General features: G+C 30.9%; 2 protein-coding genes and 1 long non-coding RNA gene across 8 annotated transcripts in view; 2 read left to right on the forward strand and 1 right to left on the reverse strand.

Moving 5' to 3' along the window:
- The window catches only part of LOC134695662 (protein diaphanous homolog 2-like), a 48,678-nt gene extending 42,281 nt beyond the window's left edge, over positions 1–6,397 (forward strand). For 5 of the 6 annotated variants that reach the window (XM_063557001.1, XM_063557000.1, XM_063557006.1 and 2 more), the window contains one exon: positions 2,277–6,397. In XM_063557001.1, the coding sequence (XP_063413071.1) occupies positions 2,277–2,542 (266 nt within the window). In that variant the 3' untranslated portion in view covers positions 2,543–6,397. Of the gene's footprint in view, positions 1–546; positions 659–2,276 lie in introns of all 6 variants that reach the window. The other variant, XM_063557003.1, reaches the window with a different exon arrangement.
- Positions 6,398–11,647: 5,250 nt separating this feature from the next.
- Positions 11,648–18,985, reverse strand: LOC134696457 (uncharacterized). The gene is made up of 4 exons (XM_063558278.1): positions 18,692–18,985; positions 17,189–17,329; positions 13,644–13,664; positions 11,648–12,462 (listed from the first exon to the last, which is right to left on the reverse strand). The coding sequence occupies exons 1-4, from the start codon at positions 18,966–18,968 to the stop codon at positions 12,191–12,193; spliced, it is 711 nt and encodes a 236-aa protein (XP_063414348.1). The 5' UTR covers positions 18,969–18,985; the 3' UTR covers positions 11,648–12,190.
- LOC134696705 (uncharacterized) lies at positions 14,122–15,896 on the forward strand. Its single transcript, XR_010102998.1, has 2 exons — positions 14,122–14,888; positions 15,661–15,896. It is a non-coding gene; the product is annotated as an uncharacterized LOC134696705 (long non-coding RNA).
- Positions 18,986–26,100: the final 7,115 nt, after the last annotated feature.

Genomic DNA, 26,100 nt, shown 5'->3' on the forward strand with positions numbered 1-26,100 from the left:
GACAGATACATTGAGGTGAGGCAAAGAATTGGAGGGTAGCTTTTTTTAAGTAGAGTTTTACGGATTTGTAGTAATGTGGGATTTTTTTATAAACTTGGACATTTTTAGATATGTGGGATTTTTTGTAAACTTTTGATATTTTTTTCATGTGTTCATTTATACAATTGAAATGAAGGTATTCTGAATATAGGTCTTATGGTTGAAGATACCTTTTTTTAACACCAAGAATGCTATAATAGAGGTATGACAGTGTTCAATAAACTAGTCAATATTTTCCATTAATAATCAAATTGCTAAGCTTGATGGCAAAACATGTCTACCAAGAAAACAATAACTTTGCAAAATTTTTTGAAGTGTTGTCTTTTATGATGATTATTTTCTGTTTATGTAAAATGAGTATAATAAGAATTTTTAATCTTAAAAGAAAAAGGTATATTAACCTTAGAATTATATAGCAGAAATGTGATAAGTTGAAATATCCTACTAATTGTGGTTTAAATTTTTGTCTTCTGACACTTTTTTCTATTTTCTCTTACTGACTAGCAGATAGATTTTCCAACTTGTCTCGTTCTCGTGTGTGGCACGATAAACCCCTCGTCAACGGTGATGGATTAGACGACCATGGTGGTAAAATCGTGCATGGCTCATCGTCATACTGGTTTGTTTCTCAATACACTGCCATGCATGGTCTGTTAAATGTTGTCTGTTAGCATATCGTAGAGGGAGAGATTTATAAATTGCTGTTGTATTGGGTTGTGCTGCATTCATTTGGTTTCGTTGCTTTGAATTTTTATTATTTTTTGTTGTTATGTATATTCCCAAGATTGTTATGTGAAATATTTACATACAGAAAATATTATTGCCTATTTTGATGTTTCAGAGATTTAAGCAATACCAGAGTACTATTTATATGTTCATGAAAATTTGCATGAAATATGCAAAATTTTACTATGATTCCCATATAACCTATGTACTCAGTTCTTTTTTTTTTTTATGGAGATTAGAAAGGGATACACATAAAGAACTTTTTTTGTTTTTTTTTTGTTTTAGTTTTGATTATTTTTGTGTGTGGGAATTATTTTTCGTGTATCTGTTATGTATGAATGTAGATTTAAAAGTTTGTGTTTTTTTGTTTGTATTTTTGTGAAAAAAAGTTGATATATGATTGCAGCATGTTACAGCAGACGTCGAAGTCTGTTAGCAAGTATTGAACATTGAGGTAACTCATGACATAATATACAACATACAGAGGACTAACAGGATTAATCTAAAATATCCAGTGTATGATAGATATATGACCTTTGACCCACTCACTCATTTTCTTAAAAAATATACAAAAATCCATTTGAAAAGAATATGCATTTCTATTTTTTTTTATTTATTTTTTTTTCATTCAAAGATCATTCATGTGAAGGAAAATAATTTCAGTTAAGTAATATTTTTTTTGTTGAACTATATATTCTGTTCAAATATTTTGGGAGAGTAGAATGGGGTTTGAGGAGCAGGGTGGCATCATTTCATTCATCTTGTATGCTTACATGTAACCGCTGCATGAAGTGTATATTGTAATTTTGTTATGACCTGCTTAAAACAACAACTATATGCTTGTAAAGTGCTGTATATGCCTGAAAGAAAAAACAACATTGTTCCAAATATTTACATGTAATGTTTTTAGCAAGTCGATCCTTATGCATACTTTAATTAGTTGGCAATGTTGAATAGACCTGTTATTTCTGGTACTACACAATGCTTTAATAAAAAAATGAATGGGGACAAGCTTGATCTAGTTTTGAAATGTTATGTGACATGTTCCTTTGATGATCTTCTTTCTGTTTGCAGATAAAAGTTACATCTTCAAAACTAAATGCAATTCACATGTTTGAAATTATTGTCACATTTAAATCAGTTACTACATTTTAAATATATAGGTCACGGCTTCATGACATATAGGGCATCTAGATTCATCTTCAACTTTATAAAATCAGAGCGTCCTGAAATTTTGCATTTAGCTTCATTAGAGAAGGTGTGATGTGTTTTCACATGAGTTGCTTATCAATTTCTTGCTTTTTCATGAATACTTATGTATATCCTTGCACAAAATGGCCATGTATGAAATTTTCTCAGAAACTTAGAATGTTATTTTATATGCATAAATTTGGATTATGGTAGGTGTGATATGAATAATGATTATGTATAATTGAAAATTATGAAATTAATATTTGTATACTAAAATTTATATGAAGTCATTTATTTATAAATTTAAATTATATTTTTAGCTGAAAGACGTGCTCAACTCTCTCGATCTAGATCTAGACAGAATCTCTTCAACCTAGATAATACAACATTGACAGAAATCAGTTTTGATGATCCAAATACAGCTCCGTCTCAAAACAAAAAAGAAGACAAAGTTGATATAGAAAGGGACACTAATTATAATCATGAAAAGTCAGGGGAAAGACGAAATTCAAAAACAAAACAATCGTCCATTGATACAGACGAGAGTGATGCTGAAAAACTGCTGGCTAGGCTTAAAGCTTTGTGAAAAGTATCTTATTCCTGTTCATATTTGCATTTGTTGTTCTTATGACTGTATAGACATTTTAATGTTTTCATCATATAGTCATAATCCTTGCTCATGCCATAATGTTAACGTCAAAAGTGATATATATATTTGTCTTCCATCAAAATATTCTTTAAAATAATCAAAAGTATGGCAAGTCTTTGAATTTTTTGTATTTATAAAATTTCACTCTCTACCTGTAGAAGTCCTTGGATTGCTCTTCTTTCATTTCTTGCAACAGTCTTAGGTGTAATTAAAAATTGCATTAATGACTCTCAGCAAAATGTATGTCCTGAATTTTTACCAAGCACATTGTATGTGGTTCATAAAAGGAGATTTATTTAGTAATAATTGATATCTCATGTGACCACTTTAAGTGGTTATGAGTAAAGTATGACCAGTTTATGTGGTTTAGAGTAATCTATGGCAAGTTTAAGTGGTTAAGAGTAACATGATCAATTAAAGTGATTAAAAAGTTATATATGACCAGTTTTAGTGGTTAATATATATACTAATGCATGGCCTGTTCAAGTGGTTGTTACTTAAGAATCAACAACTAATTTTGTAAACTTTTAAGTGATAATAATGCAAGATATAGTATATTTTACTTGCTCAAAAGTAAACTGCATCACTTGCTTTCGCGTACATTAAAACACACAAAATTATGTTTACTGAAGTTAATTAATTTTCATAGATCTGTCTATTGTTTACAATATATTACCAGTAACACATGCTTATGAATAGCATCCTGCTTCCATTGTAACACCACATGTAAACACTGAAGGTTATATGAAATACAGACTAACTGTAAATATTAAGAATGGAATAAATATCATTATGGCATGAGCATTGAACTCATCTATCATTATTGTCTGTCTATGGTGTATAAATACTACAACAAAGACTGTGATATTTTTTACAACTAGGTCACATGGTTTTGCCTGTAGTCATGTGACTTTAGTTCTATAATTGAAACTTACATATTTGTTAACACTGTATAAATATTTTGTTTGCTTCATGTTTTGTACCATATTGTAAGGGATATTTATTCATCTGAAATGCTGATAGTTTGTTTAGACACAATCAAATTAATTAAAAGACTCTCACTTGTTTGTCACCAAATGAGAACAAAGGTTTGAGGAATTTTTTTTCGCAACTGCTCAAAGAATAGTAAAATGATTTTTTTTTGTCTGAAAATAATCAATACTCAATAGTTTGAATTAAGCTGGTTTTGCATTTTGATTAGATGTAGCAACGAAATTGATCTGAAGTTCAGCTGGTTTTGCATTTTGATAAGAAGTAGCAAAGAAATTCACCTAAAGTTATGCTAAGTGGATAAGAATTCATATGGTCCTGCAGATGCTGAAAAAGCAGAAATGGACAAATTGAAAAACTGATATTTCTTTTTAAAAAGAAAAAGAAAAATAGAGATAAAATTTGCTGCCACTTTTTCAAGATATACAGAATTGAGAATCTTCAAATTTAGTTCATGTGATCTTGACCACCTTTTAGATTTTGTTATCAAGGGAAGATAATGCAATTAATAACAATTGATTTGTCTCCCTTTTTGAAAACTGCATAGTGACTAAATTTACATACACAGATTATAAAAATCTAATTTATGTGACACGTAATTCTTTATAATTTTCATTTCTCAAAATGTGGTGATAAACATTATAAAAGTATATATTATTTAAGTAATTAGCATTTAGTCATTAGATTCCTGATTTTTTTTATCATTTGAATTTTCTTTGACATACCTGCCAAATTTTAGTTTATATGTGATTAATGATCCAGCAGTCAGTTTTCCATGGTTTACAGAATATATGAGCTTCATATATAGATCAAGCATTGATATCTAGTTTCAATTTAAAAAAACCTCAAGGTTACAATATTTTGAATTTAAAAAAAAATCTAATGCATAATGACAAAAAAGTGATATAGGATGTATCATTCTACAGTAACTGGGAAATTAATGGATAGTAATAATTGGTAAGCTAGTATGGAATTATCTTCCAAAGGACATGAGGGTTGAATGGATTTGCCAGACTGTCTTTCATTTTTCTGAGTGGTATTAAATACCTGTTAAGAGAGAGTAACCCTTTTGAAAAAACTAAACTTGGCAGGTATGGTGTGGACTTCTCAAAATTGACATTATTCATTTTCATTTAGCTTCCATTATCTGAATATGTTTCATTATTTGGTATGTATATATTGCATATAAATTTTATTTTTGTAAATAAGAACTGTAAATTTGTATATATTGTAACAAAACATATAGTATATATATAAATGAACATTTTACATAGCTCACTATTCTACTTGTATATTGCTTATTTGTAGAAGATGAATACTGTTTTCCTATAATTTGTGGTTTTCTGCTTTTGACCAAAACTTTTATCTCAGAGTCATATATAAAATAATAGTCAAGTCTTTTCACCACTGAGATTTAATGAAATTTTTGGGAAGCTTTTTTATTGATCAAAATAGGTCCTAGATTTTAAAAGAAGTAATTGCAAAGCATAAAAAATTGTGTGTCCTGGAATATGAATTTGTTTGAAAATATGTCTATTTACTGCAAATTTTACTTTGATCTGTTCTGCGATAATTTCTCATATCATGCTACTCAAGTGATATGGGATTTTCTTAGTTAACCAGTCTATATCATTGTTTTTATTTAGGAAAACAGCCATTTATAAACAATGTTCTTTAAAAATGGAGGATATTTCTCCAAAACTAACTAAATCAATTTATTTTATAACTATAATATTTTCCTTGTAAAATGCATTTCTTTATATATTTTAATGTTGAGTTTTGCATGTTAAAAATCAAACTTATCTATGTTACACAGCTAAAAAATTAAATTTGATAGAAGATGAAAAGGTCCTCTTGGTATAAAACATGTTTGCTCATCTCCAAAACTTACTAACAGGTGTTTCATTAACTAATGGCATATTAATATTTTTACATTCCAAGTAAAAGTTCAGGTTTCATTTACCTGTTATTTTGGTGTATATTTTCCTAATTTCATCATCATTTTGTTATGGATTTCAAAGACATTAAACAATAAATTAAAGGTGCTATACTACACAAGTTTTGGGCATCAAATATTGATTTAAAAATGAAATTCTCAGTCCCAAAATGTCTTTATATCTGGTGGCAAGGTTGTTATATCTCTAAGGTTTTTTTACCTTGACAAAATTTATTTTTTGGCCTTTAACACCAAGTAAAAAAATGTATTGAAAAATTTCAAAGTTTTAGAATTTTATGCTTTATGAATTGACCCCTTTCTATTTCTCTTCAACATTTCAAATCTTTTGGAAGTTTAACTGATTTGAAATAAGAAAACAATCAAGTTTTTCTCAGGCTGTTAATGATATATAAAAAAAATCTCAAAGAATTCAGATAATGAAAAAAGTTATGACAAAGATTTATAAAGTTGTGCCTGAAGCAAAAAGTAGGTGCTATTAAATATTTATTAAGAAACTGCTATGTATTCTTATAAGTCACTGCCCTTTATGCTTTTATTTTATGAAATAATTGAATTGTACTAAATCTATTTAAAAATATAACTAGTGCTTATTTTATTTAGTCAGTCAAAGGGGTTGTTTTTATTATAATTTGTTTGTAATTATTGATTTCTTTATAAACATTAACTTTCCAATTGTTGCATGACTTCATATAATTTATATGAGTTTTGGAATCTCCCTCAGACTATCAATCTGGAGATAAATTTTCCCTCTTTTTTGAAAGATATCCCTATTTCTCTCCTTTTCAACATCTTTTCTTTACAATTAGTCATTGCCCTGTCAAATGTTTCCACTATTGTCAAAACAACACTGCATTTTACCAAACATAAAGGACTCATGGTAGCTGCCTAAAATGATGTTAACTTAAATTATTTACCTAATAATTGGGAAAATAGTTTACACTTCATAGCATTACATGTAAGTAAAACAAAGTATCGTGAAAACTACCAGAATTTGGTTACAACAAATGTCCTTGTAGATGATTGTCCTCAGAAAAAAGGGTTTGTAACGTTGACACCTGCAACATACTTATTTAGCATATCATGACCATTTATCAACATTTGTAGATATAAACAATACTATGATCAAAAGGAGGTCTATGATCAAAAGGAGGTCATGGGATCACTCTTTGATGTGGTAAATATAAACTTTTTGGATTTTTTAAAACTGATTATAAATAAGCTTAGAGGTCAATAGTAAATGTTTACATTGACAAATTTTCATAGTTTACACACAAGTTACTATTAAATCTTTTCTAGTATTAAAATGTTTCAAATGTAAGTAGAAAGTTTGGAGTGAAGAGTAGGACATGACATTACATATATGTATATCACACTATCTAGAATGTAACATCAAGTAAGAATATTGTTTCATCCTGGCCAGTTTGCATTCTAATAGGACAGAATTTTATCCCGACACTTTGCAGGTATGTTTGACCCCAAACTTAATTGACTAGGATAGTCAGTTTTCTTGCCACTTACCAAAGTATCTCTATGGCTTTCATATCAATAAAAACTTACCAGCTAGATATGAGGGGGGATAGGACCTTTTTCGGGACTCCAGGATCGGGTGTTTTGAAGCTCGGGATTTCCGAATTGACACTTTCGGGATCTGGGAATTCTTTTTTTTTTTTGAATTTTGGGATCTCGGGATTTCATGGTTTCAAGCCTGGGATTTCAGATTTCGTGTTTTAAAGCCCGGGATTTCGGGATCAGGACCCCTCCTACCCCCCCTCGGATATAGCCATAAGTGCTAAAAGATGTGTTGTGAATACCAAAACTAACAAATAGAGGAAAACTTTGCACATTATGATATAGGATAATACATTGGGATTTAATTTTAAGAAAATGGAGGGTATCATGGGTAAAGTAAAAAGAGAAAATGCTTTTATTGCAATTTTCCACCTTGAAGGTTTCTATAAGGTCATAATGAAAGGTCTCTTAATCAAATAGGTAAAATGGACATTAGATGGGGAGTTGAAACAAGGATTTTTGTAATGCTGACAGAATCATAAGTTTTCTACAGGTTGTGACAACTCTTGTCACTACAGCTGCATTCCAATGCATCATTCCAAAGTTTGTATAACAACATCATCAATAATTAATAGTAATTAATATTTTTGTATAACTGCTAGTCATTTTGGGCTGTTACTTTTGATATATTTGTTATTTTACTTTTCATCTGTTATTTATATAATTATTTTATTGTTGTGTTCAAATTTCTTTGAGAAATGAAATAACAATGGCAGATTTACAGATACTAAAGTTTGAAATTTGTATAGAACTAAGCAAGACTTCTAATTAGATGTCTCTTTATGTAATTACTGCTTCATAATTATAGATTTTTTTATTTTAATTATAGTCTAACTGAAAATCACCTTTTCTTTAAATAGAATGCTAGTTATAAAACAAGCATACCATATGCGAGATTTTTCATTCTAGTGGCAAAAGTTGTTCTGTTTGAAAAAGCATTTTAGGATTTATATTTTTTCAGTTTGTTTTTACAATAGCATAGGTTAATATTTAATAGTAGATAATACTATGGTTTACAGTGTTATTTTAAGCTTTTCAATCTATTTTTAGAATACTATAAAGCCAGTTATTTGCTTATGTTAGTATATATTCATGCAGTCATGATTGCCACAAAACAGTTGTTATATAAAAGTGAATTATCTTATTCTTGTTTCATTATTTATGTATCCCCTTGACCAATGAGTTTATAGTTTTTTTTTGGAAAAGCATTATATGAATGAAAAGATAAGTTTTGAGTCCTCCATTGAGGTCATGTACTGCTTTTGAAGAAATTTATTATGTATCTTACTGCTATAGAACAAATGAGTCAGTTTGGCTATGAATCTTTAAAAAACGGTTGATTAAAAGAATGAATAATGAAGATGTGTGCATGTTTGTAATGAGTAGTCTTAGAGGAGGTGCAACACTCAGGAGCATCAGAAATCAAAGTGATCAAACTGAAAACATTCCACTTGCAAACAATGTTCAAGAAGTGGTTTAAATACTTGTTTTTAAGATTTCTTCTATTTAATCCCATAAAAGTGTCTTTCTGAGGCCTGTAGACTTCAATCAACATTAAAATAAAAACCCATGATCATATATGCATATACATTGAGTCCATCAAATTGGGTGTATTAAAACATGTCACTAAAAAGTTCCTACTTACAGAATTCAAGACAAAGTGAAGTCATTGGATGCTTACATATAAAGTAGGATATTATTGAAATCATCAATTGTAAAGTACTACAATGGCATTCCTTATTCACCCCTTGTAAACCAATTCAAGGGTTAAGATATAGGTAACATATTCATGTAAGAGAGGATAATCTTCTCTATTCAAGTTCAAATGTACTATGCAAACAATGGTTCTATTATTGGTAAATTGTAAGTAAATAGTTTAGGCCTGTAGATCCAAAATCTATTGATATATTTAATATGCTTCCTACTGGATAATGAACACCATTAACCTTTAGTCAGATGCTTAGAGATGAGGTACTCTTATAGTCATCAGTAAATAATAGCACAGGTCGTAGTCATCTGTTCCATTCATGGTATATTTGTATCTTATGTTCTCTTCCTGAATACGCTGTATTTGTCTCTTGACCTTAACAGCCTTCACTAAATCATTGACATAAGGCTGACCAGGAAAGAAAATGGACGCCTCGAAAAAAGAATTACTATCCAGTTCCAATTAAAAATGTGTTTTTTACCAAAAACAAAAGAAGATAAGAGGGAAATTTTACAGACAAAATGATCAGCATTTTTCGTGTACAATATTGGAAAGTGTCCTATTGCTGAGTATGCACAAAGAACAAAGGTGAGCAACATAAGCTCCTTAGAACCTCTAATCAATTTAAATGATTGTGTTATAAAGGTATCAGCCTCAAAGGTGTCCTAATAAAACAAGAGGCCCTCAAGAGCCAGAATCACCTGTGTTTTTTTTGGCTTAAATCTTTCATCAATGATTATTTTTACTCTTAAATATATATTGATAAGTGGCTTAAAATGTCAATTAAATGTTCGTTGTATCTGTCATATTTTAGGCCTTATATTTCAAAAATTCAACATTTTGTGAACAGTAAATTTATAAATAGAACCATTTCATTGATAGTTCATGTCAGCACAAAAGTGCTTACTACTGGGCTGGTGATACCCTCTGGGAAATAAATCTCCATCAGCAGTGGCATCGACCCAGTGGTAGTAAACTCATCATAGATACCAGGACTAAGTTTTGTATATATATACGCCAGACGCGCGTTTCGTCTACAAAAGACTATACCAAATACAATTGGGAAGATTTTTCAAGTATAAACACATGAACAACTTGTGTAGATTGTCCTTTTAAAAGGGGTCATAAGTCCTTAAGGGGTCAATTGATAACTTTGGTCATACAAAACATTTTGTAGATCTTACTTTGTTGATCATTTGTGATGTTTACAGTTTATCTTTATCTTATCAATAATATCAAAGATAATAACCAAAATCTGCAAATTTTCAATAAAACTACCAATTTATTGGGATCAACCAAACAATGGGTTGTGAGGTTTGTCTTAAAATGTCAGAGCTGATACATCTTGACCTTTTGAACAAATAAACCCCATGTCAGATTTGCTCTAAATGCTATAGCTTCTGAGATATAAGCCAAAAACTGTATTTGACCCCTATGTTCTATTTTTAGCCATGGCGTTCATGTTTGTTGAAGGATAACAAATTCTGATACAATTCATAAACTTAATTCCTAAAGGAACATTCGTTTAAAGATAAGAAGTATTAGGCACAATAGTTTCAGAGGAGAAGATTTTTTAAATGTTAGCAATAAAGGCAACAGTAGTATACCGCTGTTCAAAACTCGTAAATCCATGGGGGAAAAACAAAATCGGGGTTACAAACTAAAACTGAGGGAAACGCATTCAATCTAAGAGGAGAGCAACGACACACCATTAAAATGTAACACACACAAAAACGGACTAAGCATTAGACAAAATCCGATGAGAATAACAAATATAACATCAAAACCAAATACATCAATTTGGGATAGAAAAGTACCGTGACACGTCTTATAGTAATGTGAATTCACACTCAAATATAAGAGAAAACAACCGACACAACGGAAACACACCGTTAAAATGTAACACACACAGAGAAACGAACTATAATATAACAATGGTCATATTCCTGACTTGGTACAGGACATTTTTAAAGAAAAAAATGGTGGGTTGAACCTGGTTTTGTGGCATGCCAAACCTCGCACTTAATTGGCAATGTTAAATATAACATTAAAATGACAACATAATATTACAGGACTACAATACAAATAAATAGAACATATTAGACAAAGAAACACATGAATAATAGCTAACTAAAGGCAAACTTGATGAATAAATTGTGTAAAATTTTGTTTAAAGGGCAATAACTCTTTAAGGGGTAAATTTACAATTTTGGTTTTGTTAACATTTTTGTACATCTTAGTTTGTTGAACATTATTGCTGTTTACAGTTTGTGTCTATCTATAATAATATTCATGATAATAACCAAAAAACTGCATAATTTCCTTAAAACTACTAATTTAGTGGCAGCCACCCAACAATGGGTTGTCCGATTCGTCTGACAATTTCAGGGCTGATAGATCCGGATCAATTGAACAATTTTATCCTCGTCAGATTTGCTCTAAAAGGTTTTGTATTTGAGATAAAAGCCAAAAGCTGCATTTGATCCCTTTGTTCTATATAAACCATGGCGTCGGTGTGAGAATATTTGTTGGTCATAAAACACGAATTCATGAGATGAATATCTATTTGGTCAATTTTGTTTCATAGTTTAATAGGAACGTTATTCCATCTGTTATCTATGTATCAGTTATCATCAAAACGTCAAAGAACAATTCTTTCTTTATTTTGCTTATTGTTTACAACTTTTCATATCATAAAAATAAACAGGAACATTTAGAATTTAATTTTATTAGGAAGAAAATAAGAATGAAAGTTAAATACATGTACCGTATAAAATTTTAAACATTAAGCTAGATGACTGCAAGAATGCTCATAATTTTATCTTCAACCCCATTGACATGTATAATTGTTTTCTTGCAAATAATTATTATAAGAAATCAATTGGAAAATTATATAAATGACAACAGGTATATACAAAAGTGTGTTACATATAGATCGATACGTTAAATGCTTACAATAATTTATTGGTTTCCTTTCTTGTGACGAAAAGTAAGAGGAGGGTCAGTGATCTACATAAATAAAGAGTCGAAAGAACTGCCAACATGTTTTAAAAAATGAAAACCACTGATTTGTTAACGGTTATTACTAATATTAAGTTCGGGTTGACACTAGAGTGAAAATGTTGGGTTTTTTTTCAAGAAGAAAAGAATAGAATGCGCTGCTTGTAAGTGGTGAGAATTTTTAAAACCATATTATTCAATTACGAAAGTTTTTAGAAGTTTAGCACAATATCTTTTTAAAACTATACTACATGAATAAGTTTTTGAATGCTTCGTTCCTTGTTTAAAATGTTGTGACGGAAATCAAGTAAACATTGTAAGTACGATAAACCAAATCATGATGACTTTGTCCTGTTGTATATTAAACATTTTTGAGACATGCCATCCAGGAAATGCGAGCTCCATACATTTTGGTGTCTGCCCAAGAAGTTATGCTAATATTAAATCCATATGTAGAAAGGTTGTTGACTCTGGTGCTGAATCTCGAATTAGCCAGCCTCGATGTATCATAAAGATATAATCCATATACAATGGCAGGTGTGTGTTCAAATGCTGGATAGAACCGTATGTACGCTGAAGCTGGAAAACTGTTCCCAGGAATATGTAATTGTTGACCGAAATTTCCTGATTGACCTGTTAAGGATTTTACAGAATAGAATATTAATTTCTATAATCTAATCAAATGGACTTTTTTTTATATAAACAAGGCCGTAAGTTTTCTCGTTTGAATTGTTCTCTTATCGGGGCCTTTTAAAGCTGACTATGCGGAATGGACTTTGCTCATTGTTGAAGGCCGTACGGTGACCTATAGTTGTTAATGTCTGTGTCATTTTTGTCTCTTGTTGACTGTTGTCTCATCGTCAATCATACCACATCTTCTTTTTTTATATATATATTTATCGACAAGAGACAATGCAATTGTAACAAAGTTAACAAAAAAAGTATACACAAAACGCTGAACTGTGACAGAAGCCTTAAACAAGGTAACCTCATTTGCTCTGGAAAGTTTCGCAGTTCCTGCCTGTCATTTAGTACCATATACACTGTGTTGCATATATTGGAATCCGACAATTGTGTGTATCGTTGGTCTACCTTCATAAAAAACGGCGGGTAACCGTAATAGATAAACAAATATTTCTTTTCTAAGATAGTACAAAGAAGTTTGTAAGTTAGTTATCTATTCCTTAAACTTGAACGATTGTGAAAGTTGAAATGTTAGATACGAAAAGTTTCCCCAAGGGAAAAAAAAAGTTACACAAAAAAAAATCGAATAACAAATACTAAATATTTCAATGTTCTTAGAAATAGAACTAAAACAAAGAAAATTAAAGTAAAATTAAAGTAAAGAAGAAAAACGCTTCTTTCAAAACGGTAAGATGAACTGCATTACTCATGCACACTTTTCTTGAGATTATTTAGATATCATGTCTTGTGTTGCTCATCATAAGTGAAATACAAGATGCATATACAATTGGTATTTTCAAGAAAGAGTAGCTGTAACGGAATTGTTGCTTATACAAAAGGATCTTTTCAATGACCGCCTTTGGTTCCGACATACAAATTGAAATCCGTACATTTCAAATGGTGATATTAAATGTACTCTTCAGAATATTTGGTAAAATGAAATTTATAAAGGGCCGTTTTTTGTATTCAGTAACGTTGTTTTAACGATACTCAGTAAACGTGCATTTTTGGTGTTTCGTTTGAATATTTTCTGAATTCTAAAAGAGACTTATCTCTTTATATTATCAATGATTTAACCACTTTCAGTTATTTCAAGATACGGTGTATGGTAAATTTTTAAAGATACTTACATATTTTCCGTGTTTTTGATACTGTAAAAAATAATATTGGAACTTTACATAAATCAATAAACAATTCATTTCCATGTGAAGGTACTCGATTTGCCCGAAATACTATGAATACATACTTTTATTTCATGTGTGGAATTTGAAATCAAGCATTTTTAAAATTTGCGATGAACTAAAAAAAATTACAAACCTTCATTGAAAAAAATTCCTCTACATCTGTTGCATTATGCATTACTAGAACTTTTAAGAAAATACGAAAAAGATTTGTTTTAATAAATAAACGCAAAAGTAGTATCCCAGTCAGCAGACTAACAGTGGGCCAACGTTGGCAAATGGTCGGCTCGTTGGTCGACCGTTAGTGTTGGCTTCACAACATTGGCCCAACGTTGGCAAATTCGCAAGTTTATGTTGGCTGCACAACATTGGCCCAACGTTGGCAAATTGTCGGTCCGTTGGTCTCAAGTTTATGTTGGCTGCACAACATTGGCCCAACGTTGGCAAATTGTCGGTACATTGGTCGCATGTTGGTGTCGGCTGCACAACATTGGCCCAACGTTGGTCTGTTGTTGTAAATTCATATTATTATCTCATGTTGGTTATAAATAATCGGGCAAATGTTGGCATTATGTTAGTAGCAACATAGGGCCGATATGAAATTTTGTTAATAGAATTGATTATATAATATTTTACGCTTTATTTCTCTTGAGAGGCGGATAATTTCGATTGCAGCAGGCTTTATGAAAAGTTAATGCTATACCGAAAGTGTTTATCAACTGAAATTACATTTACAACTCTATGTTGGGCCAATGCTGGCCCAACGTTGCGTGATCATATATTATACTCTATATATTAGTCAGGTAAAATTTATACTGGAATATCATAACTGTAATAAAAAAATGTATATCGTAAACATGGATTGTCTGGTTAAAAATTAAAATTTATTGCAATCATTATTTATAATAACTTTATTTATTAAACTTTGTGAAACATAATAATAGCAATTATATGCAGAGTGATATTTGATACAGCCAGTCTGTTAATCAAGCCCATTCTGATAAGGTTGACCATATGTTCGACAAATTTCAAAGATAGTTGCTATGGTAATTAAGTTTATAGGAAATCTGAATGTAATGGGATGGTCACTTTTGTGATTATTTCCTGTTGTGTATTTGTAAGAAAGCAGTGATACGAAGAAAACAAAAAGAGAAAATCATGTCATCTGAGATTCAAAGAGAAAGATAGTAACATGTGAGTTGTAACTTTAAAAAATCTGATATATATATATACGATTTAAAAATCAAAACATATATTAATTTCTATCATTTTATAATGCAGATCTTGGAAGTTTATTCGTTTCGGGGGAAATATTTACTAGATTTTAAATCATTTCAATCCTATTAATTATCATGAAATATTTGCCACTGAACATTAATATCTTCAAACAAATGGTAAATTATATAAATCTATAACCACAACATGTATGATCATTACTGAAGTTAATGGAATAAAATTGTCTTAAGATGTACCTTATTCCGTAATGTTTCAAAAATGTGGTATAATGATTTCTACTTCATTAAAATATAAATGAATTTGTTAGTTTTATTGTATTTCTAAATCGCATGCAAACAGATACGATATATATGTGAAACCTAATCATATACACACTTGAATGTGAAACAGTGTTTTATATATCAAATATATAACTGTTCATTAATACACATCTAAATTATTCTGTATATATCATGTATATTACGAATATATAAAGTATGATACCGAATTCTGAAATAATAGTAATAAGGGTTTGTTGTACCCACAAATCCGTCTAATACTAATGAATTTCTGACCATTAGACAAATAACCAATATACAAAAAAATGGTTATTTAAGATTTTATTTTGTATTAAATAGTGTTTAAAATATTTAGAATATACATTAATTTATATTACATATCTAGAAGGGAGATTACGCACGCACGCATTAGACACATACGCAATTCAAGTTTACGTATAACTTTATTACAGAGTCGGTTAGAAAAAAAACCATAGCTGTAAAGAGTCTTCGGATAAGGAGATAGATGATGCAGCTAAAGATTGGCAGTGCTTAAGCCTTGACAGAGAAGGTGGCAAGAAACAGAGAAGGGAAAAAAAGAATAACATATATAAATAATAATGACACTGTTGAAGTTCAAATTGAGGAGGACACTACTCGTGGTGACGACCAATGATATCAAATTTAAAATAAATAAAGTTTCATCTTCTGAATTATTTAATTTTTATTCTGGATCTGAAACCAATACAACTAAAATTACATCTCCGAAAAACTATTTGTATCGATCGCCTAACCATAAGCCATATGTCATTTGTTCTGTTAAAGAAATAAATGAAATTAATATGAAAAAAGAAGATGTGGTATGATTGCTAATGAGACAACTCTTTACAAGACACCAAATGACACAGAGTTTTAACTTTATCTGTCGATCCATCAAACATTGCCAAAGAAATATCTTAGCGTCACACAATAAATATAATTAAAGAGGCAAAGTTCATGAAAAAAATAAGGACAGTAACAACAATGGGTAATACAAAAATACAGAATTGCTACCTTAAACTTTGGCAGTTTGGAATACAAAAAAAGATCAAATGCGCTCCGGAGTATTTATCATATACAGCTCCTCATGCAGCATCCATTGTAATTTGGTTGAAACAATAGACCAACGTATTGCCAACATAAAAATGAGAAATACCTACCTTGGGCCAACATAGTGCCAACATAAGAAAAGATATTTCTACGTTGGTCCAACATTGTACCAACATGGATTTCGTTTTTCATACAATGGGCCAACGTTGGCTCTATGTATTGCATATAACCGTACAACGTTGGGCCAACATGAAGCCATCATGTTGGGCCAACGTAGGCCCACTTTGCACTTATACGTTGGGCCAACGTTAAAATACAACGATGGGCCAATGCAATGATATACGTTGTGCCAATGTTGGGCCAACATACTCATGTTGTCTGGGATACCGCTGTTCAAAACTCGTAAATCTACGGACAAAAAACAAAATTGGGATAACAAACTAAAACTGAGGAAAACCTCCCCTTCAGACATTATTTGATATGGTAAATAGAGGATGACCAGAAAGAATTCCAATTAACAAAGAAGAAACAAAAAGTAAACCAAAACTAATGCGAATAAAAAATTGTGCAAAGTAAACTTAAAATATTTATAGTTCTTTAGTAATTATAAAGAGACAAGACTAGTGGAGAAGAACATTGTTCATTTTCATAGAAGCATATAAATATGAGGTAACATTAACTGGATATACAAAATATATTTATGATTTAGCGAATCTATCAAATATATTTTTATTGTGGTCCTTCGCTAACACATTCAAATGAAAGAGAAAAGAAAACTGCATCCAAGGAACCACATCATATAATCTGATATTGTAAAATAAAATAGGGTCAATGGAAGAGAACAGTATGAATACAAACATCATGATTTTGGACATTATTATTAAGAACATTAAATTTAAAGAATATGTTTACCTTTTTGTTCAATGATAGATATTCTCTGTAGCGCCGATGAAACTTTTCCGTTCATGGATATATAAAGTTTCTGTAGGTCAACAATATACCGAAGGATGGCACTATAGTTGCTTTCTGGCATTGACTTATCACGAGGTTCAACTGTGAAAAATGAGCATTCTTTATATATATATATTAAATACGCGACTTGACCACAAGTTCTTGTGGTATCATCTGAATTTCGAAAACACCATGTAAAGAATAAAATTTAATTTGTTGTATAACTAGTGTATGCCCTCTTTCATGATACGGGTGTTAATCGGGAAAATAAAAGGAAGTCTCTGTTAATTCTTTATAAGCTGTGGTTTGACCGCAATGTCCGAACAAATGAAAAGAGATTTCGAATCCTCTTATTTGAAATATCTATGTTTTCAAATATACCTGTTTAGTTTTGAACTACTTGGTTAGCAAGTAAGAGGTTTGGGAAGATATTAAATCAAAAGTACAAGTTAATCTCTCTCCACACTAAGAAATTCATAAGCTTCATCAGTAGGCAACGAAAATATCAAAGGCAATTAAAGGGAAGTTGGGGGAGAGGACCAGTGCATAGACTATATTTATGTTTAGAAAGTCTACAATAGAAACATCAACACTAAAGAAAGAACAGGTAGATATGTAAAAAAAATCAATAAATTATTTAGTAAGAAAAATATCCACTCAGTATGGACAGTCTGATGCTGATGTTAAGTTGGATCCTGATTTTTCAATATCTAGAACGTAACATAAACAATATATTATTCGGTGATCGTGAGTTGAAAACCAGATTGTTATGTAAACACATTAACCAACGTTTGACGAGTCATGATACAATCAAACCATTATTACTGAAATACGCAGACATTATATATTTTGATAGATATTTATGTTTGCAGAGAAAGACGAGACCTATACTATCTTGTATGGTCACAAAAAGTGTAGAAATAATATAATAAAACTCGGATTTTAAGCCTCAGCGATGAAGGCATAATGACTGTTTGGTGTCTAGTTTCATCGAATAACTTAAACGTAGAAGTTACGAAGAAGTTCTATTAAAAAAAGTATGTATCACATTGATAAAACAATTAATAACATTAACGGTACAATTTTTTCTGCACCAGATGCGCATTTCGACAATACATATCTCTTCAGTGATGCTCGTGGCCAAAATATTTGAAATCCAAAGCTTATATAAAAAATGAAGAGCTTTAATTCAAAAGGTCCAAAAAGTATAGCCAAATCCTAAAAGGAATCAGAGCTTTGCATGAGGGAGATACATTCATTAATTTATAATAATTCTAACATTTTGTAACAGCAAATTTTAACAACACAAAATATACGTATTTTCATGCCAGTACCGGTAAAAAGGTAAAAGGAAGAACTTACAAAAAAAGAAAAAAGAAAAATGTTTCTTGCCATTAAAAACAAACGAAACAAACAGAGATTTGATTGTGTCTTTTTAACAAACATAATTGAATTTTAAATTACCATTTAATCCAGATTCTTTAAAAAGACCCAAATCGTCTGCTGTTCCTTCTATTTCCATTCTTTCCTTTTCTAGTTCTTGCTTTATCTCTTCTCCAATTTCAGATGCATATTGTTTATTCAACAGAGAAATATTGAAATTCGAGATCAGTGTTGCATTTGAAATATCTATTGACGGATCGGTTGAACATGCTTCACCAGTACAGCCACTAGATTCTTCACAACGAACTGTTCCTATCACCATCAATGATGCAATAATAAAATTTAGTTTTCGATACATTTCTCTGTCAAATTAAGTGGAAATACATCCTGCTATTATTTGTAGCAAGTTTTATACCAAATTTATACTCTTCTGGAAAATTTTAGGGGATTTTCAACTGGTAATTTAGTACGTTTTGTCAAGTTGTTGACATTAAATGCACAATAAATCACACCATTAGCAATAACAAAAAAATACGATACGATATTTTTAGATACTGTTTCATTGATTATAAATCTGTCGTGACATTGTTTGTGCCGTCCGAAAGGGTACTCTGTAAAAAGCATACTTCAGGGTAAATTATTTTGTATTGCACTCATATTTTATGAAACGAAACAAATGGTTTTGGTTTTTCCATTTGGTATTACGTGCGTTTTGATTATTTCCTATTTAGATTGAATAATACATTTTGAAATACGAACGATGAACAATGTTATTCAGTTTTTTGTTCCTCGACAGTAACTTGCGCTTGGGCGGGAAAAATGGTATATGCTTTCGTTTTGTATTTTACTTTGATATTACTATGTGTAATACTTTAAATTATTTGCTCTCCTTCAGGTACTAGTATTTTGTTTTTCATGAATAACACTTATATTACTCGACTTGTCCGGTGTTCGTCTAAATGGTTTTGTTTTATTCTGTAGTTTGAAAGAAAAAAATATCTGACAGTATCAGAATATGAAGATCCAAAAAGGGATATCATATATTGGAAGATCAATCCTTGTACACAATATGGATTGATTGCATAATGCTTCATAAGAATATTTGAAACGTTATATGACTTTTGAACAGTGGTATACTACTGTTACCTTTATTTACAGACGTTACAAAATTTCTGAATATTTCAAAAGTTTTTCAAGCTAAATGTTAAAGAGCAATTACGCACGCATAACGAAATAAAACTGTATGTTCACATTCAAAATGCATTCATTAAATCCACTATAAACCTTAAACGGTTGGCGTTGGAAAATAATGTGTTTTGAGACTAAACTAAACGACGAATACAATAAATATTTCCAAGATATCTTCTGGCATCTATTTTTCTGGTATTAGGTTATATTTGATGCTTCTTCGTATAGGTTATTCTAAATACAAAGGCTTTCGTTCCTTACTCGCCTTTGGTTATACTCTTGTCCCTTTTGTCTTTTTATAGAAGAGACATGTATTGTGCTTTTTTTCATGTGCTTTAAATTGCACCTTTAATGTTATAATTCACACTACCCTCTTATAAGTTTAACGACTTCTTTTTAAAGATAGCACAGATTTCTATTCTATCCACTGCTAAAAATGTCTTGATCTTGCAGAGAGGTGTGTAAGCGTTTTCTCCATGTGGAAGGACTTTTGAATTTGAAACTAAAGTGTAAACTAGATTCTTTTGCTTGTGTATTGTCAAAGGTATGTTTGAAATTTGTGTCAACAATATTTACACGGTACTCCGAAAATGCCTTTTCCGTTTTTAATTTTCCTTGGATTTTGGTACATTTGCTATGTTCTTTTTTACTTTCATTTAAAATATGTATATGTACAAATTAACATTTACCAAAAGACCAAAGAATAAAATATCGTCAAAATATTCTAATTAGTTACAGAAAAGTAAGGAATTATTATGCGTGCATAACCTGTTTGAATGCAAAGAGGTGAACATAATATTTTGTATGGTCCCAGGACGACAAAAATAGTACAAAATACAAACTTTTTTTAAAAATGAAACTCCTACAAGGACTTTGTAATTTGAGCCTTCGGATTGAGAGCTTGATGACTGTTGGATGTCTCAGGCATGTATTCTTGTTGATACATTGTTGTTCATAAAATGGAATTTTATGCGAATTGTTTAGCTAGCTATAAAACCAGGTATTATCCAGTTGTTTTCCAGCAACTCTCCATTTCAAATCTTCCTTTGAGTTTGGTATTTTTTATTTTACTTTTAACATACATATTCACGACAATATTATATTGTTTAAATCGTTGGAATATTCCAATTTCATAGTAAACTGACAGGCACACGATTCGGTACCAGTATATGCTGGTTATTATCGAGTTTTTCAATAAATAGTCATAGTCTGTTTCTAGTGAACAACGTTACTGAAGAACACAAAGAACAGCGCTGGTACTAGGGGTATATGTTTTATATCCGAAAGTTCATAAAGGTTTGGCATATGGTATCAAAATACATCACAATTTCAATTAAATCAAGGTAGTTATCGTTGGAACTAGTTGAACACTCAGTAACAAAATGGTCCATATTTCAGCGACTACAACATATGCAATTTTTTTCAGTTCTATTAAAGTTGAACGATAAATCAACTAATGAAACCCCAGGACACCTATGTTTTTCAACATAAGACCGATAAAAGAAGGTCAACTATTAAATGAAAACCTTAGTATAACCACATGTGGTTAAAATGAAATGTGATATTTTGGTCCGTAACGACGATAATTTCAAAAAAATGATAGTTCAAATTACTCACAACAAATTAAAATACAGGATATGTGATTGGTGTCAGCGTCAACATATCTGATCCCCAAAAAGCATAACATTTCATATGCAGCTCACATTAAAAAAGTGTTGACGAGAAACAAAAGTATTGTATCTATGTTGCTGATACACTTTAATTTTTCTGTCGTTACTTTGATTTCATCTTATAGTTGATATGTTTCCCTCGGTTATACTTGTTTTGGCTTTCGAACTTTTTTCATCTGTGCTTCACTGGTGAGTCTTGTGTGGACGAAACGCACGTCTGGCGTATTAAATTTTAAACCGGGTACCTTTTATTAGTTATCATTCGTTTGTTTCTCTGTCCTATATGTTATAGTTTGTTTCTGTGAGTGTTACATTTTAATGTTATGTTTCTGTTGTGTCGTTGTTCTCCTCTTATATTTGATGCGTTTCCCTCAGTTTTAGTTTGTAACCCTGATTTGTTTCTCAATCGATTTATGAATTTTGAACAGCGGTATACTACTGTTGCTTTTATTTAGTTTGTAACGCGGATTTGGTTTCTCTTAATCGATCATTGACTTTTGAACATTGGTATACTGCTGTTGTCTTTAATTGAGAAATGAAAAATATGTGGAAACCGTAAGAAATGTATAGTACGAAAGTGGGAGCTATTGTGTGTGCATACGAATAAACTGCTATGCTTTAGTGTCATCATATCGTAAAACAATAAGTAATATTGTGAATGTAAAACAAACCACTTTTCATTTCTTTAGCATACCCCTGGTCACGAATTTTTGGTATAAGCAGCGCATATTTCTCTGGGAATTCTGTAAAACGTGCTTATGTAGACGAGTATCACACAAAATAAGAAAGTAAACGCTAAGCATTGCGACAGTTGTTATATAAGTAAAAAATATATAAAAGTCGAAAAGGTGAAAATTAAATCATTTTTACAAGACTGAAATTGTTCCGTTGGTCATTGATATCATGTTCAAGCCTGGATGGACCAACAAGCTTCAACTATCCTTATTCACGCCTTTTCATTGTATCATCAATTGAGTGAAAACTGAGTTGGAAATAAGAGGAAAGTTTTTTCACATGATATAAGGAAATGATCTTTTACAAAACCTGAAGTAATTGATTTACAGGAAAGAAAACTTTTTCTTCTTCTCATAATATTTGTTTTTGTCGAACAGTCATTGATCAAGATTTTATGCATATTTTAAAAATGTCATATAAATCATAATGTTAAGCATTCTAATTTAGCATTTTGCAATATGACTAAAAATAGGTTTATGATGGTGCTGTTTAATAGTTAAGAATAAGTTTTATGTGTACTTCACTTAGATTGTGAAGGTTAAAGATATTCACTTTTTCTGTAAATGCTTCCTTAAGATAGTCTATATTCGTCAACACGCAATTTTTATTTTAGAGTGATAATGTTTTGACTATATTTTTAAATAATGTTCTTTTCTCATAATCCTTTATGACGGTCTAAAATTATTAAGTAGCGATATAGATTGCATAATCATGTCAAAATCAAAAGTATTTGAAAATTGTAAACACTCCATTTAAAAATATAAGACAATAATATGGTATAACCATCAAAAAGATGAAAAATAAAATATATTTACGAAAAGTCATCCGGATTATCATAAATTCTGGTATAAAAAAAACTTGTGAATTCGAATATGCTGAAGTTTAAATAAAAAGGACAATTGCCATAATTATTGTTTGATTGAATAAAATTGAGTTGGATTGAATTGAGAACGGAAGCTGGAAAATTCTCTTTTGTAAAACAATCTTGACTATTTACAGAGTTTACGGCTCCTTAATAAACGAAGTAAAAAAGACTGAGTTTTTTTTTTATTCCAAAAAGTAACTGCATTTCTATCTGCCGTCGTGAAATGTGTCTTTGTAATCCATGCGTTAATACAAAACACTGCATTCGTGTACCTTTCTCGAATGTTTGTAGCAGACGAATCTTCAACAGGATTGTTACATGATTAAATTATAGTAACTTTTCTTCTTTCCTATTAATAAATCTTTATGAATTTGAAAATGTGTTTCTGAAATTCCCCTTCTGAATCTCTTCTCTAACCACCCTGCAAAAATGTACCACAAGGAACTCTACGGATTGCACAAATCAATGGATCCATACGATTGGTAACTGATGGAATGTTGCTACTTAGAAACGGAAAGTTTTCAATTAGAAAGCAGAAATCATCTCCTTTGTCGTAAAGTTTTGTTTTCAACCGACCCTCATTGTAATTTCTAGATGTAGGTAAAGATATGAGGCCGACTTAATTGTATCTGTAGTATCCTTATCTCTAGTTCGATGTGATAGATGCGTTCAACATAGTCACAAATTTTGAATTATTTAGTGAAAGAACATCATCTATATAGCGGAAAGAAGAGTTAAAGAATATTGCTAACGTCTTATCTTTCTTCCTAAGAAGTTCCTGTATGAATTCAGTCTCATAATAAAAAAGAAACAAGTCGGCAAAAAAACGGTACAATTTGTTCCCATTGGAATGCCGACAGTCTGTTGAAAAACGCGTACTCCGAACGTAGCAAATATGTTGTCAATCAAGAAATCAATCATATTGATATTGTCAGTTTCAGAGAATTTTTTGTTTGAATCAGAGTGATCCTTTACAAAGTAGGATTTATCCCTCCCAAAGACAAGATACTTGTATCTACGTTGGCCATTCTTTTTTATGAAACAAAGCAATACTAACTCTTTCAATTTGCCTTTAAGTTTTGAATGTGGAATATTTGTGTAGAAAAGTCGAATGTTTAATACTACTACAAGATGAAACAGAGATAGATTGAATGTTCTCTTAAAGATCTTTTCATTTTTATAAGTATCCACACCTGATTCACGCCACCTCTAGAATAGGCAGTTTTACAATGTCTTTGATTGCTGATACAATAGATGTTAATAATTTAGAAAGCGGTTTCATGGAGCATTTGAAAGACCCAGCAATATACCATTGTTTGTAAGGACACTTATTTAGTTTAGGTATCTAATACAGTGATGGAAGATCCAGTTCTTCATCCTTGGTTGAAATTCCAAAGGAACATAGAACAGACATATGATATCCAGAATTTCGTCTTTGGTAAGTGTCGTGAGGGTATGTGTTGAGTTTCCGAGTGAATTGTCAATACCTAATTCGTTTATCAAGCAGTTAATGTAATGAGTTTTGCAAAGAAAAACGATGTTGTTTAGGGATTCATCTGCGGGGACAATTTGTCCTGAAGTGTTTTGCAACATTTGGGTCTTTAAAGATTGACGTAGCATCGGCATTGATAGACCCATTCAGTTTCTTAATTTTGATTTGTAACATCGACCTCACTGCCTTCATTCATTCTGAAAGAGTGTCTACATCTTCCCACTTGAGATTAGACCATTGTCTGGTATAATCCTCGACTGAATCCATCAAAATTTAAAGTTGTATTTCCAAGTGATGGATTTAGGCTCACGATAGAGAGAAGTGTTATTAACAATGTTGAGGTCACCGGGAATAACGTCGCCAGCCGGATTATATATAAATTGGGAACTAGCACAAATGCAATCAGAAGGTTTAGACTTGAAGTCGTCAATATTGAGATCATACAAAACCTTTTTTCACTTAAATTTTTTAGTTGCAATAGGTTTGGTATATGTATAAGAAATGATTGGTACGGACTCATCTTTGAAATAGGGTGGTATTTTCGATTGAACTAATTCATGATGAAGTACATTGCCTAAGTTTACGCCATCGAGACCCTTGTTGGCAAAGGAAAGATTAAGGAAAGGTCTTTACTCTATTTCATCTTTTCCAATGCGGACTGGCTTGAAAAGTCTGTGACTTGCAATATCCGCAATTATAGCTGTAAGTTTGTATAGGTTTGAATGAGGGTTTGTAACAGTGGTTTCCAAACATAAATTGAACAGAGAAAAAAAGTTAAGAAAGGGGTAATGATTAAAGTTTCGTGCGAATGTGATGAATACCTAACGGCTTTTGTATACATAGCAGCAAGTCTTTAATAGAGACATCATGCAGAGTAGGTGATGTATAATGGCGACGACCATGACTGCGTCTACGTCGAGGAATAGAGTTGAAAATATTCCTCACATTCACCGAGCTATCGATATCCCTTCTTGATAAGTCTGTTTAAATGTTTTGTTAGCTTTTTAGGTGAATGCCGAAATTGTTGTGCTTAGTAAAGAATATTACCATAAAAGATTGAATGTAAAATTCCTGAACGTATAAGATTTCTGCATGTTGATTTATATTTACGAATGATGTCCTTGTACCGATGATAAAATTTAGTAAATGTTTTTACTTATGTGTCAAATCAAAAACCCTGGTTTAATATTATTTTTAGAAATACATCGATTTCTATCTCTAAAATTGATTACGTTGCTATATACTTGAGCAAATCGTACAAATTGAGATACATAAACACCATCAGGTGGTGACAAGGGAACGTCACAATCTAAAAACGAATAATTAATAATAGGAAATGAAAAATCATCTCTTTTATCAAAAATTTTGGCATTTAGCTTCCCGTAAAATATATAGATATCAGGATTCAGAAAAGAACAGTGTTCATTGTTAGTATTAGCCTTATTAAAAGTTAGCTCAGCAGAATAAATCTCTTTAGTTTACATACTGAAGTCGTTAGAGAGCCAATTTATCCTTCAAATATCTAAAAGTAGTATTAAAT

Source organism: Mytilus trossulus, chromosome 14 (genome assembly GCF_036588685.1).
Source record: "Mytilus trossulus isolate FHL-02 chromosome 14, PNRI_Mtr1.1.1.hap1, whole genome shotgun sequence".
In the NCBI taxonomy this organism is placed as follows: domain Eukaryota; kingdom Metazoa; phylum Mollusca; class Bivalvia; order Mytilida; family Mytilidae; genus Mytilus; species Mytilus trossulus.